Source organism: Mycteria americana, chromosome 1 (genome assembly GCF_035582795.1).
Source record: "Mycteria americana isolate JAX WOST 10 ecotype Jacksonville Zoo and Gardens chromosome 1, USCA_MyAme_1.0, whole genome shotgun sequence".
Classification (NCBI taxonomy): Eukaryota; Metazoa; Chordata; class Aves; order Ciconiiformes; family Ciconiidae; genus Mycteria; species Mycteria americana.
This window is the reverse complement of record NC_134365.1, coordinates 85,315,933-85,330,848: the sequence shown is the minus strand read 5'-3', so window position 1 is coordinate 85,330,848 and position 14,916 is coordinate 85,315,933. Positions and strand designations below refer to the sequence as shown.

Sequence of the window (14,916 nt, the reverse complement as noted above, 5' to 3'; positions counted from 1 at the left end):
TGCGTGGCAAATGCTTCTCCTCCACGCTTGTGACTTTCCCCAGATGCTCTCTCCGGAGCTCGGCAGCCGGAGCCGCGGGCTGCCCGCCGGCTGCCCCTGCTCTCCGCCCACCCGCGCACCATGGCAGCCCGGCTGCTCCGCACGCACGCTGGCGGAAGGCCGCTGATGTCAGTTTTAAGTCAGAAAGCGGCGTGACCTCCGAAGACTGTTTTGGTTTTTTAACTTGTAATTACGGGATGCCGGGGAGCTCCTCCCCGGCCCCTCCCACCAGCCCCCTCCCAGAGGCCATAAATCCACGGCCTTCCGCAGGGCGAAAGCGTGGGCTCGCGGCCGTCGTGGTGCGTTGAGCGCAGCCGCCGCCTCCTCGCGGGTTCCGTTAGGTGGGGGAGCGGCAGCCGTTGGCCGGCAGTCGTTGGCCGGCAGCCGTTCGTCGCCGACGATGGATGCCAGAAAGGTAGGGAGGGAGCGCGGATTTCTTCTGCCGCCGCCGCCGCCAGCGCTGCGGCCGGTGCGAGGTGGTCGCCGGCGGGCAGCCGCCGCTCGGGTCCCCGGGCGCTTCGGCGGAGGGCCGGGGAGAGGGGGGATGTGGTCGCGACTGGAGGGTGGTCGGGTTTCATCGCCGCCTCGTCGTCCGCTGCCGCTGGGTGTCTGTCGGTCGTGGCGAGAATGGATGCGGTGGTGGTGCCGGCAGGCCGCAGCTGCGGTCCTTTAGCGGGTGGTTCGGGAAGGCCCCCGTGCGGGGCTGTTTGGGAGGGGTTGTTGTAGGTCGTAAGATTGATTTGTTTTCGTGCGTGTGGCCTGATGATCCACATGATGCTATCCGTATTTTACCGTGTTGATCACGAGGTTTATTTTGCTGGCAGGGCAGCACTCGTTTGTCCCAGGATTCATGATACTAAAAGGGGGATTACTCTTAACGGCATTTTTGTGGTGGTGGTATGGCTTATAATAGAGGTATTTTTAAATTTCAAGAAGAAAGCAAAATGTCCTTTCCCCCATTCTACACTGGAGAGCGGGGGACAGAGCCGTTGTCGGTGTCATAGTTCGTCTGCAGCTATGAGTGAGGCGTGCACCAGTACAGTGAGGTAATGACTGCGTGTGTTTGAATGCATCAAGGGAGAAAAGCAGGCAGGCATGAGGAACGAGACAGACAGCAGCTATCCAGCTGAACCCGGTGCAGGATGCCAGGGGATTACAGTTACAGAGGAACAGCAGAATCCAGGAGGCCTGGGGCCCTCACCGCCATATTGATGGGAAATACGGGTAGTGTGAGAAGGTGAGGCAGGCGAAAGGAGAGCGTCTGGTCAGGGTCGCTCAGAGGAGGGCTGAGAGGCCGCTTTAGCTGGGTTCAACAAGTTGTACTGCTCTGAGGTTCCAGTCAGTGAAGGAGAGGGGGACTGGTAAGAAGCATCTCCTAGATAATGAATGCTGTTGATGCCTGTGGTCAGAGGGATGGGTGGTGGCTTGAATTCCTTGCCGGTGTACAGACCTCAGCCTTGAGCCTTTGGATGGCGGGTGTAGCTGTACTATTTCTGAGTTCCCTGTTTGCCTTTTGGGAAGTGAGGCACTTCCAGCAGTAACAAATGATCCATACATTAGATCACAGTCTGGCTCACTGGAGGGGATGGGTCAGGCCATGTGATGTCTAGGAGGTATGAGACTGGGTAGGAGGTGAATAGCAGGCAATAGCCAGGAGAAGGGAGTATGAAAGAGGGTAGAAGAACTAACCTTCTTATAGCTTATGTATGTACTATGTAGGTAAGGGGTACCCGCAAAGCAAGGTACTCTGTGGTCCCTGCTGCACCCAGAAGAAAAAGGCCAGCTGTGACCACTGCAAGCCATGACAAAGCAGAGCCCTAGGAGTAAAGATGCTCCTATGTTGAGTCACTGTGAAAATGTGGAGAGCTGGGTTTTGTCCTCAGCTTTGCTATACCTGCTGACTAGGGATGACCTGGCCTGGAGTCCTAAAAGTGCTCAGATGTCTTAATGCCCTTTTACAGGCATCCAGGTGCTTTGAAAGAGCTGTGTCCTTGTGGTTCTGTGCCAAACTTCCTTGTGACAAAAATGAGGGGAGCGGTCACAGGATGGCAGGGAGAAAAAGGCCTAGACTGCCTAGGGGTGTGTTCACGTGTGAAAGCTACCTCGGGAATCATTTTCCCCCTGCAAGAAAAGGACCTTGTCCCCTTTGTCTCCATCACTAACCTCGGCAGGAAGACAGCTCAGTCTGAGACATTTGTGTGATGTAGGTGGGGGAAACCATGCCTGAGAGTCATTTCCCCAGTTTCTGTTTACTGGGGCCTAACTTGTAGCTGTGTGAGGGTTGTGCAGGCCAGAAGCACCTACATGCTTGACTTGAAAGATTGGTGAAGGTGGTGTGAGCAATGGCAGAAGGTTATTGGCAAAAATTTTGGGCAGCCTTGGGAGCCCTTGCTCCTGGAGCTGAGCTGGAAAACAAGAGACTGGAAGAGGTGTGACAACAGGCCCCACAGCATACTTTAGTCTCCTCTGCCAGCCTTAGGACAATAACTGGAAAGCCTTGGAAAAGGGGCTGTTAATATTTTTGGAAAAGCTTCCAATCCCTCCTGAGACAGAAGCATGATCTTTCCAAATTGTGCCAACTCAAGCACTGGTCGTCTAACTGCCAACTCCTGAGTCACCTGCTCCCCCGTGCCTCCCTAACACAGAGCTGGCTTAAATGCCACAAGCGTTAAAAATGTGGAAAATGTCAGATGCTTTTCACTGGCACTTAAATTTCTGTCTGTGGGACTTCTGAGGTTGGACCTTCAAGCTTCCTCTATGGCTCTGAGGGCTCAGCAGTTTTTTATTTTATTTTAATAAATAGAGATTCACATATACTCAAATTCCAGGGACTGTGCTTCATTTAAAATACCAAGTATTGCCACAGCATCAAGACAAATAAACGGGAAGGTTGGCAGCACTGCAGCCGCCTCTGTGAGGCAGGCTGCTGTGCCAGGTGCCCTGGGGCAGGGTTGGGAAGCGCTAGTCTGGGAAAAGCAGGCCTGTTGCTGAAGAATGAATGTTTTAACTGTTAGGAGTGACTGCCAGTATAGCTCATGGGCAGATCTGAGACTCAATTTATGGGAACTTGTTAGTTGGCATGGGGAAGAGTTAGACCCTTGTTTCATGACATACCAGAGATCAGCAAAAGCTTTTCTGTAAAGCAGATCAGCCCAAAATAACAGCCACTAATGCAGCCAGTGTATTCATTACTAATGAGCTGAGAATAGTTGATGAAGAGTCAGGAGATAATAAAGGGGAGGTCCTGACAGGCCCTCCTAATGGAAATTTTTCCTTCTGTACATACAGTTGCATCTCCTTTTCCAGGGTCTCTGTTACTGCTACCCACCCCTGCTGGATAAAAGCACATTCCCCTGCTCTTGGCATACTTGCACATGGCACCTATGAGTTGCAGCTGCTGCTTATGCTGAAGAGAAACTCAAGTTGTGTAGAAAGCATGAATAACCAAATTAACTAAATAATTGTTTTCTCTCTTTCCACAGAAAATCACAGCACCCCTTATCTATGCTGTTTCCATTGCTGCTATTGGATCTCTCCAGTTTGGGTACAACACTGGTGTCATCAATGCTCCTGAGAAGGTGAGAGGGAGAATGAGCTAGGGAGATGGTATGAGTGAGGGGCTGATGAGAAAACAAAGGTGTAGAAAGGAGAGGAGCTGTCTCCCACGCAGCTAACAACTTGGTTCTGGTTTATGAAGTCAAGGAAAAAAGACATTGAAAACTCCCTCTCCACCACAACAATGGACAGGAAGGGCAAAGTTTTGGGGAGGAGAGAGCAAGCAGAGAGGTTAATACTCTTAATTAGGAGTGCAGAGGGTTGACTAGGGCAGGAGGGATCCATCTGCCATTTCCTGGTAGGTCTATCTTTGGTGCGTGGAGGGATGTGAGTGACTTCAGTTTTGAGTCAGAATAAACCAGCCATGGCAGAAGGAATGTAAAGAGCAGCATGCAGAAAACAGTTGAGGGTTAGTAGGGATTACAGTTGCTCTATCTTAGTTTATTTCAGGGACCATCTCAGTTGTCTTTCATTTATTCATTCCTTGTGTTAAGTGTAGATTCAGTGCTTGTAAAAGGGTTGTGACTGGGGCACTCTGACCAAATCATCTCATGACTGTAGCCTAAGAAAGAGCAGAAGAGATGAAGAAAATGAGAAATGTGGTTTCGTTGTAACTATAAGATGGTTCCTCTCTCTCAGGAACTGAGTCACCAATACCACATCCACTCTGTCTCCGGGAACAGATGTCATATCACACGTCCGGGGGGGGGGGGGGGGGGGAGTGGTCCTCCCTAGCTAATGTCCTGCTGCCATCTGCTGGGGGCAGGCACTCTGAGGCCATGTCCCTCTCGGCCCTTGCAGAATTTCCCTCATTATCCAAGAGAATGCCTTGGAAATCGGCAGCACAGCCCTGTCACATCCCTATGGGACAATGAAGGATTGTTTTACATAAAGCTGCAGTCTTTTAGGCTTACCTCAGTGAAACTTAAACCACTTCCATCCCAGAAAGCCCATCCCTGCCACCAGAGTTCTGGTATTGCCAGAAATGTTCCCTTCCATTCTCTGTTCCTGTTTTCTTGCTCCCTCTCACTCCCAACTGTTTCACACCTGCCCCCCAAGCACCACCAGTACTCACATCATCCAGAAACATTCAGAAGATAAGTCTGATTTCCTTAATCGTCACTGACCCACCCCCCCCACGTTCAGTGAAGCAATCTCTCCCTCATCATACTGCTACCCGTCTACTGAACTTCTCAATGAAAGTTCCTCTTTCTGCATCCTCATCTTGCCCTTGTATGACTTGTTGCTGCCTACTGAATTTTTAGGGTCTACCCTTGCTTCTTGCCTCCATGAAAACAGAAGGAAGACCTCAGAAATAATCTCCCCTCTCCCCAGTGCAAAATGCCTCCCACTGGACTGTAACTCTGTCCCCACCTGGTTTCTCTTGCAGATCATCCAGAGGTTCTTCAACAGAACCTTGTCAGAACGGAGCGGTGAGGTTGTCTCCTCAGAGCTCCTCACCTCTCTGTGGTCTCTTTCTGTGGCCATCTTCTCAGTAGGAGGTATGATCGGCTCCTTCTCAGTCAGCCTGTTTGTCAACAGATTTGGCAGGTAAGTTGGGAAGAGGGATCCAAGTCATTAGTGAATTTTTCCCTTCTACAAGGGAGTGTTGGGAGGAAGAGGGCAGAGGTGAGAGGAATGGAGGAGGAGGAGGCTGGGGAGGAAGCAAGAATGTGTGGGCTGCAAAAAGAAAGGGTTGCAGGCCAAGGCAGGAGCTGAATGGGAACTGCTCTGTTCTCCTCCCACCCTTGAGACAGGGGTTCATGGGTAGGTTTACCCCTCTCCCAATGATTTTCCAAATGTATTGCCAGTTTAAGCTCAGTCTTGACATCTTTACCCTGGCAGGAGGAACTCCATGCTACTGGTGAACATCTTGGCCTTTGTTGGTGGCACTCTCATGGCCTTCTCTAAGATGGCAAAGGCAGTGGAGATGCTGATCCTTGGCCGCTTCATTATTGGCCTCTTCTGTGGTCTCTGCACTGGCTTTGTGCCCATGTACATCAGTGAGGTCTCACCCACCAGCCTCCGTGGAGCCTTTGGGACCCTCAACCAGCTGGGCATTGTTGTAGGCATCCTGGTGGCCCAGGTAGGCTTGACACAACCTGATCCTGCCCTCAGGGGAAAGGGGGGCTGGGGGAGGGCAAGGTAGGCTGCACTTGCCATCAGGTGTGGTACGTGGTCCTGTCATACTCACTGGTGTGTGGGTGAGGAGTCGGAGTACTCAAATCACTCTATTTCTCTCCAATTCTTGGTGTAGATCTTTGGCCTGGAGGGAATCATGGGAACTGAAGCACTTTGGCCACTGCTTCTGGGGTTCACAATCCTCCCAGCAATCCTGCAGTGCGTGGCTCTTCTTTTCTGCCCTGAGAGCCCCCGTTTCCTATTGATCAACAAGATGGAGGAAGAGAAAGCGCAAGCAGGTAAGAACTCATCTCTGAAGGGGCAGGGCTGTATTGTAGCTCCCAGCCTGCACTGAACTTGCGTGGGAGGCCAGGACTGACTCTGGAGCCTGTGGTGTGACTCCCGGAGGGCACCAGGCCTACCCTCCCATCGTTTAGGTTAGACCAGTGCCAGGAAGTGTGAGAAACCTGGCATCCCAACAGAGACTCCAGGTGGGATTAAGATGTGAGGAGTGGCACCTGGCCTGGTGGGATGTGGCAGGGCCAGCTGCTGCAGCTCTGTCAGCTCCTCCTGAAAGGCAGGAAATAGGCTGACATTTAACTAGGAGCTTGGAGGGTGTTTCCCTCTCCTGCTGCAGAGGGGTGGAGTCAGCTCTGTCAAGCATGTGAACAGAATTAGGGATCAAATGTAAGTTTGGAGATGAAGCAGCATGAGCAGGATCTGGGCCTGGTTTCCATGCTGATCACAGCACCCTGACCTCTGGCTTGAAAAGATGAGCAAGGCTACCTGTAGAGGCTTGGTGTTCCCATGCAGCAGGTCCAAACACTGGCTGGCAGGTTGTCCAGTCTTCCCAGTGTGCCCTCCCTGAAATCGCAGGGCAGGGTGGGGGGAACCTACTGGCCGTGGGTGTATTATACCTGGCATTTTTGCATTTCTCCCTCCAGTTCTCCAGAAGCTCCGTGGTACACAAGATGTGTCTCAAGACATCCTGGAGATGAAAGAAGAGAGTGCTAAAATGTCCCAGGAAAAGAAAGCAACTGTGCCAGAGCTCTTCCGTTCTCCAAACTACCGTCAAGCCATTATCATTGCCATCATGCTGCAGCTCTCCCAACAGCTCTCGGGCATCAATGCTGTGAGTTATCTTCCTGTCCCACCTGCTGGGCCTCCCTTATCTCTGGCTACACTTGCACTTGCCACTAATGTTGAGAGAACCATGCTTCCAAAAACCCCTTTTTGCGCCTTGACTGGAGGTCACTGTTTTGTGATAACTGCAGAGATGGAAGGTGGAGATTATATTGGCTTTCACTTTTCCCATACACACTCCAGCAAGACATTGCAGTCTTGCATCAAGTGAATGAACCTTGACTGGAAGCATGCTGTTTTATACTGTTGAGTGCTGCTTAGAAACTCCCTGTTGGTCCTGCAAGCCATTAGGCAGGGAACAAGGGGCATGCTCTCAAACACTGGAATCATGACAGTGTCCAACTTTTGCTTCTCTTCCCAGGTATTCTATTATTCTACAGGAATTTTTGAAAGAGCTGGTATCGCACAGCCTGTGTATGCCACCATTGGAGCTGGCGTGGTGAACACAATCTTCACTGTTGTGTCGGTAAGTGGAACAGGGCCTTATGGTGAGAGATAACTTGTCTACCTGGGCTTTTTTGCGAGATGTGACTGAAGACAAGTAGCCAGGCTGTGGCAAAGCATTGGGCTAGGCAATGGCCTATAAAAACAAAGAAAAGAAGGCATTAAAAACATTGTGGGAGGAGAGGAGGGGAGAAAGAGGTATTGTTATCCTTCTAGAAGAAAGGGAGAGTGAAAAGAAGTGCATGGGGGAAAAGAATGATTAGAGAAGGCAGTAGCAAGAACCAGAGAGGAAAAACTTGTGCCAAAGATGGAGCAGCCTTGTGACCTGCACTGAGGTCATCACTGGCACCAAGGGCTACAGGCAGATAAAAGAAAGAGGTGCAGGGCACACTGGGCAAGGGAGCTGCTTCTGCTCTTGCTGCCAAAGTCACGTATTTTTTTTCTCCTTCTGCCATGTTTCCAGCTGTTCCTGGTGGAGCGTGCAGGGCGCAGGACCCTCCATTTAGTTGGTCTGGGTGGCATGGCTGTGTGTGCTGTTCTTATGACCATCGCTTTAGCTCTGAAGGTGAGTAATTAGTGTTCTTGTCCAGGCTGACCCCGGCAGGGGACCTATAAGACTATACATCTGTCTTGCCCTGCATTTCTGCCCTGTAGGCAGGTACAGCTGGGGCTAGACCTGAGTGTGGTGGAGAGCACAACTTCCTAACTGCGGAAACTGTGCCACAGTGTTCACAGTGCAGCTGAGAAAGTTGTGACACTGGAGATGGCATTGTGCTGTGCCGTGTTTGCCTCAAATTGCAGCTGATCATATTTTGTTGCCTTGCAGGAAACTGTGGAGTGGATCAAATACATCAGCATTGTTGCCACTTTTGGCTTTGTAGCTCTTTTTGAGATTGGCCCTGGCCCTATCCCCTGGTTCATCGTGGCAGAACTCTTCAGCCAGGGCCCACGGCCTGCAGCCATGGCAGTGGCTGGCTGTTCCAACTGGACCTCTAATTTCTTGGTGGGAATGCTCTTCCCCTATGCAGAGGTAAGGACCCAGTTTGCAAAGCACTGTAGAGTGCTGCAGTATTGGAATAGGTGTCCAGAGTGGTTGTAGAATCTCCATCCTTGGAGACTTCAAAACGTGGCTGTATGACCCTTAACAACCTGATCTCTCCTTGAAGTTGTCCCGGCTTTGAGCAGAGGGCTGGTCAGTCTTGCAGAGGTCCCTGATTCTGTGTTAGGATTGTTACTGAAGGTTAAGTGTTGTGTCTCACCTTATATTCTGCTGTCTTAACTGCTTGCAGCTTACAGATAGTTGGCAGAGCCATCTTAATTAGCACATCAAGGCTTTCCCTTTAAAAGCCTCAATTTTGGTCACCCCCAGGAATATTAAAGCAGTTTAGAAGCCCACAGGAACCTGATTTCATTTTTAAAAAATGCTATGCTGAGGAAAAGTCAGTAAGGGCATTGCTGGAGAAAGGTGTTAGAATTTTGACCTGTCAACAGCAAATGACATTGCATTTAGGTTTATGAGCTTTTCAAATTAAAACCTCCTGCTTTTGTCTTCCCTGCAGAAACTATGTGGCTCCTATGTCTTCCTCATATTCCTTGTTTTCCTGGTCATCTTCTTTGTCTTCACATTCTTCAAAGTGCCGGAGACCAAGGGCAGGACTTTTGAAGACATCTCCAGGGGCTTTGAAGGACGAGCAGAAGCCAGCCCCACATCACCTGTAGAGAAGAACCCCATGGTGGAGCTGAACAGCATACAACCTGACAAAGAAGTTGCCTAAGATTCATGACGCACCCCTTCTTCGACTCTTACATGCTTAAAGAGTCATTAAAGGAATGAGCAAAGAAAACCATGAGAACTGGGACATTTTTTCCCCCCCCTCAATTGCTGCTATTTTCTTTGCACCCACATCCTCGCCCATTCTGCCAGGCTTACCAGCATTAAGCAAATCTGATATGGGTGATCCCATTTTCAAGTACTGGAATGCACCTGGCACTTGGAAAAATAATCTCATCTTCCCTGTCACAAACATCAGGAGAACAGAGAAGAGCTGGCAATATTTTTGCTTTTCTCACCTGTAATTGCTATTTGGGGTTAACATACTTATGCACGCAGTGACCGTTATGTATTTTAATCTAATTACTATTTTTGTAGTGAGTTGAAGTGACCCACTAAATAAGTCCCTGGCCCTTTGAGTCTACTCTGTGTGTGTAGTGTAACACTGGAATTTAACAAGCCTACCAAAAAAGCCATCTCCTTGCTTTTTCCTATCCAGTGTGCACATTTTTCAGCCTCAGGAAAAAGGGGACCAAGTTGGATATGAACTTGATATTTGGATATGAACATGGATATTTTTTCCTGCTCTTTTATTTTTTTGTATAGACAGACTAAAAGCATACTTTACGTTTATTTATTTGTATGTCACTTTGTAAATATTTATTTTTTTAATTGTGTACAAAAATGTACAGATAATGAAATTGAAGACATTTAACAGAAATAGCTATTCTAACAAAAGATGCTGTAGACTTGAGGTGCAATAAGACTGTAAAGGAGAAATGTGGTACTAAACAGGAGACTGGGCATTTTGGATGGTGCGTACAATAGAGCCAGTTATGCACATCACCTTTAAGTTATTTGTGCCCTCTGGAAAGAAATTCTGAGAATTGCATACTAGTGAGAAGAGGTATGTTTGTTTGTCCACCAAAATCTCTGTTATTTGGGATTTTTTGGGTGGCAATTTTAAATATTGTTCCCAAGTGTTGATTGGAAAGTGTGGTATTGCAGCAAATGGGTGGTGGTAGTTTATATTTTCAGTCATGGTTAAGCATTGTATGGGATGATTGAGGGTGGTGATTGCAAACCAGAAAGTAACGTTTCCTGCCTTATCTTGATTTTTTGTCTTCTCTGTGTATTCTAGTAGGTCAGAAAGTCTGAAATTTGCAGATTGTTTTAAAGGTGTGCGAGGATAAAAATCATTTTCCAATGCGGTATTTTCTAAGCAATTTTCCTTATAAATATTAGACAGAGGCATGTAGCATGACCCTTCTGGACACAAGCATGGTCAGTTATGGCATGTGTAAATTCATAAAGGTAGAGATGCAGGACTAGAGACCAGAGCTATTGGAACTTGCTAGCTTAGCAGTGTGAAAGGTCTGTAGTGCTCAATCCACTGGTTGGTTGCAGGCCAAATATTTTTGCCCCATGTGTCCTCTCTAGAAGATCTGCATGATGATGTTGTGATGCTCACCAGTGTGCAGCATCCTGTGTAGATGTGTACAGCTCTGTAATAGTGCTTCTGTTAAAAGGGATATGGCAGACAATAACTGTACATCAGTAAATATTGGTCTCCCTGCTTGTCATCCTTGCTAGACAATTGTCATCTCCCTGCTAGACAATCGAGAGTATGTATATACCTACCCTTGCTGCCAAGCTAGCACAGTTCAGTTCAGGAAGGCAAAAAGTAGCACATATTGTATACTTGCAATCAAGGGGTGGGAGCTTTGCTTCCCTGACTGCAGCTGTGGAGACTCCAGGCCTGTGTCTGTCCAGACCTGCACAAGCTATCTAAAGGTAGAACAGAGGTAGGTCCAATTTAAACTCCTGCTCTAAGATCATCTGCGTTTTCAGACTTGATGAAACTCGGGTCTACCTGCAAACTCATGCTGGAGTTCATCGCTGGATATCCTAGAAGAGAGGCAGGCCCACAGATTCCAAGGTGGGTAAAAGGAAGAAAGGCAGGAATGACAGCAAAATTGTCATAGAATGGATAGCCTGAGCTTTCTTGACAATGTACTGCTTCAGAGCAGGTCAGAGAAGTTCCCATTGATGTATATTCTGGGGGTGCGTATCTGGCACTTCCAGTAACTGGTGATGACATTTCTACCTTCCCTAATGAGAAACGGTTGCAAAGATCAGTAAAATTTGCTGCTGTGAAATACTTCCTGTGACTTCATTTGAAATACTCCAGCTTAGCACAATGCAATCCTATTACATCCAGTTTTCCCTAGTTTTCTCTCAGGCTTCCATGCCAGGTATTTATTCTCAGAAGTTTTATATAAGACCTCATTTCCAGCTTTCATATTTTGGCTCAGTTACACAGATTTTTGTGCCCTTCCTTTGACCCTCCAGCACACTTCTATATGGGCCATCTGTATGTTAGGAAATTCCCCCTACAGCTGTGCATAAAAGCATTCCATACTTTGCATCAGAGATGTGTGGTGGCTTGGACCGAAATGTGTAGGTCTTTCTCACATGGTATCTCTTTATTTTCTTTTTCTGTAACAGCATTGTGAATATTTTTGGGTGGGTTTTATATGCTTATTAATGTGGTGGTTTCATGTTTTTAAAATAAACTATAGAACTAAGTATCTGGTTTGGATTTTACCTTCACCCTGTAGGTCTTCTGTTTCTTACTCCTTTATCTACATCCTGGAATGTCCCCAGCTTCTGCCCTGCAACCTTTCTGGCTAGCCAGCACCCTGGATTTGCTGTTTTATTCTAGTGGAAATGACTATTTCTCTCAGCCTCCATGCGTACCACCCTAATAAATTCCCTTACTACTATTCCTTAGGAGTTTTTAAGCTAAAAAGATGTGCTTCTCTGCCTCTTGTTTGCCCAAATCCTTTTGTTTGCATCCAAATCCTTTCCCAGTATTTCTCAGTAACGGGAGGGGAGAGGGAAGTGGCCGGAGGTTAGGAATCCTGCCCAGAGCTAAAACACCTGAGACTTCTGCCCCTGCCCTCTTCTGAGAGTGGTTCTCACCTTCTCTGCCATGAAGGTGGAGAGGGAGCCCTTCCCTCTATAAATGATGCTTTGCTCCTTCTGTCTGGCAAGTGACCTTTATATCCTCCTCAGAAATCTTGCCTGTGTACGCTCAGTACTGGGTGCCTGAAAGGAGTAGGGTGCTGAAGAGGAAACCCCACTGCCTGGACAGAGGCCTGTCCCCAGGAGCTGTTCCCTTACCCCAGTGGCTGTGGCACTCCTGACCCACTGGCAGGTCTGTGGGTGTGGGGTGCTCCCACCCATGGGTCTCTTGCCTAGGGAATACTGACTGCCCACCTATTGCCATGAGGCAACAACCTCTTGTTTTAGTGCACTCCTTTTCCTGTCCTACAGCCATCTTACAAGACCAAGGAGTGTGTACCTGTGTTTCACAGGCAGAAACTATGAGAAGGGTTCATCAAAAAGTAAGGAGATAAAATATCTCTCAGAGGAAGAGGATGGAGGGAAGTGAGAGGAAGGAAAATTTGGCAGAACCCAAAGTACCCTAGAGGAACAATCGGGCTAACACAAGAGTCAGCATACTGCACAAAGTAACAAGGAAACAGTAGGGCATAATGTAAAGTCTGAAAAAGCTCAGCATAACACAGCCAGTACAGGCTTTCTGAAACCTGACGTTACTGACTGCTGCGTGTTCCTGCTTCATGCCTGTGTTTGGCAAAGTTTGCTATGCAAACCAACCTCAGAGATGCACCAGCCTCAGAGCTGGGGAGTGCTCTGGGCTAAGCTGTGTATGGACTCTATGGCTGAGCTGAAAAAAATAAAACCCAGCCATCCAAACTCATAAGCATATCTAGGTCAAATTTAACTCTAGCATTTCTGTTTTCTTGTCAAAAGGGGAACTGGAGAGCAAAATCATTCAGGGCCAAAGCACATCATTCACTGAGTCCTAAATTAATGCTTTGTGTAGTTTTTGTGATAAATTTTTGGTTGGGGAATGAGTGTTCTAAATGTGGTTATTTTATTTCTGAAAATTGTAAGGAAGCTTCAAAAGGATAAGCTGTTTGCAATTAAATGGTTTGAATGCTTGAAGATGCATTGTTTTCAGTTGAAACTGTTTATCACATTCAAGCGAGCATGTAGGCAGTTCTTACGGCCACCACAATCCTACACAAAAATGTCATTCAACTCTGACGGGGTGGCAGAGCTAGCTTGGACAGGTATGTCTTTTAGACTACCCACAGAACTTTGTTCTGGCTTGCTGTGTGCAAGTGGCACTGTGCAAAGCATTGCACAGGCCTCTGAAAATCAAGCTAGCCCCCAGAGCAGTGTGTGAGATTGAGGTTTAGCTGCAGCAGGCTTTTTTCCTGCTAATATCCCTACATTACCTCTTGGCTATACTCAGGGCTGGTGAAGTATCTCCTCTGGTGGGAACCAGAATGCCCCAAGTCTCTGCATCCCATCACTAACTGGATCTGAAATGGAAAGGAGGAAGGCAACAAGGGAGTAACAACAATGTGATAACGAAGTGAAAATTTAATCAGAGAAAAAGTCTTGGAGGAATCCCCTTCCCTTTGCCACTTCCCCTCTCTTTGCCCAACAGCCTATATTACAAAACCTGTGAGCTTCTCAGCACCTTCTCAGATGTCACGCTATTGGCAGAGATGGAATTCGTGCCAGGTCAGGACCACTCCGGATTTCATCTCTATTCCAGTGCATTCCCATCTGAGCAACAGTTGGCAGAGCTGTTACCACCATTAAAATCCCAAATGGCATGGAAAGTCTTGATGTGTCCATGGAACCAGAAGGCAATGGGATGTGTATGAGTAACAAGATCACTGGAGAACCCTTCTAGGAGAGAAACCACTGCTGAGTGGACAAGAGAAGATCCCCAAGAGTCACAAGTGACATCAACCACATCAAAGGTTTCAGTGCCATTTTACAGGCTGGAGCATGATAAAGAGTGTCAAAACACCACTGCCAATATTTGTTGCTTTTTACATGTGTTATTTCTGAACATATTTGTGTACCAGACAAGAAAAGCAGTTAACTTCTGTGAGAAGAAATGTGAAGAAATGTTTTATTGGAGGTAAATTTCACTGCTGCATGCCCTGTGCACAAATCTTTATATCTGATTTTGTGCTCTTTTTAAGTTCCAGTCATCTCAGTAGCTGGGGAGACCATGGGGATGCTTCTCCTTTGGGAAGGTACCCAGGTGAGAGTCCAAGCAGTGCTACAGTCTTACCTCCAAGCAAAGCTGGTAAGTAGCCCTCAAAGAAGGAACATTTGCTAGTTTAGTGGGGAACTGCACCATCATCGGTTTCATTTGAGAGGAAGGAAGGTGTGGACAGTCTGCTGACGCCATTGTGATGGGGCCACGATGCAGCAGCAGCAGGAGGTGACTCACTACAACCTTTTCTCCTGTACACATGATGAGAAAGGTCCTGCCAGCAGGTAGGTCAAACACACATTGAGTTGCACAGAAAATTTACACACCTCTGGGGTTTTTTTTCAGGCTTTCTGCAGACCAGACCAAGGACACAGTTCCATGGTTTTCTTCACTTTGAGAAGGACTCTTTGAAGACACGTGAGAAGCTTACTGGAAAACCTGGGGTACATGGCTCTGGCCTGTCATGCTTATGCTTTAGCCTGGCCCTGTCTTTACGATGTGAGATACCAAACAAGGGACAGCTGTCTTCATAGTATGCTGCTGGGAGGAGACAGCACTCAGGGAAATTAGGCTTGCTTAGACTAGGAAAGAAAATTATTTTGTTTCCTAAAATATATTGCTAACACAGTTTAATTGGTGCTACTTAAAAGCATGCCATAGCTAGTGGAGGCAGGCCATGCAACTTTTAAAACAATTCACTTGCTGTGGTAAGCTTTGTTTCTATGCTATA

The 14,916-nt window shown here is 47.7% G+C and overlaps 1 protein-coding gene across 1 annotated transcript; it reads left to right on the top strand.

Annotated features, from left to right (window-relative positions):
* Nucleotides 1-285: 285 nt before the first annotated feature.
* Nucleotides 286-11,662, top strand: LOC142413162 (solute carrier family 2, facilitated glucose transporter member 3). The gene is made up of 10 exons (XM_075509209.1): nt 286-454; nt 3,522-3,617; nt 4,985-5,145; nt 5,440-5,680; nt 5,852-6,014; nt 6,660-6,847; nt 7,220-7,324; nt 7,766-7,867; nt 8,129-8,332; nt 8,862-11,662. Exons 1-10 carry the CDS (start codon nt 440-442, stop codon nt 9,075-9,077), a joined length of 1,491 nt encoding a protein of 496 aa, XP_075365324.1. The 5' UTR covers nt 286-439; the 3' UTR covers nt 9,078-11,662.
* Nucleotides 11,663-14,916: the final 3,254 nt, after the last annotated feature.

What these genes read in the sequence shown, in the direction of transcription:
- LOC142413162 (XM_075509209.1), top strand. An exon ending in TTTGTCAACAGATTTGGCAG is followed by an intron (nt 5,146 to 5,439) that starts GTAAGTTGGGAA and finishes TTACCCTGGCAG; the next exon opens with GAGGAACTCCATGCTACTGG. An exon ending in AGCTCTCGGGCATCAATGCT is followed by an intron (nt 6,848 to 7,219) that starts GTGAGTTATCTT and finishes TTCTCTTCCCAG; the next exon opens with GTATTCTATTATTCTACAGG.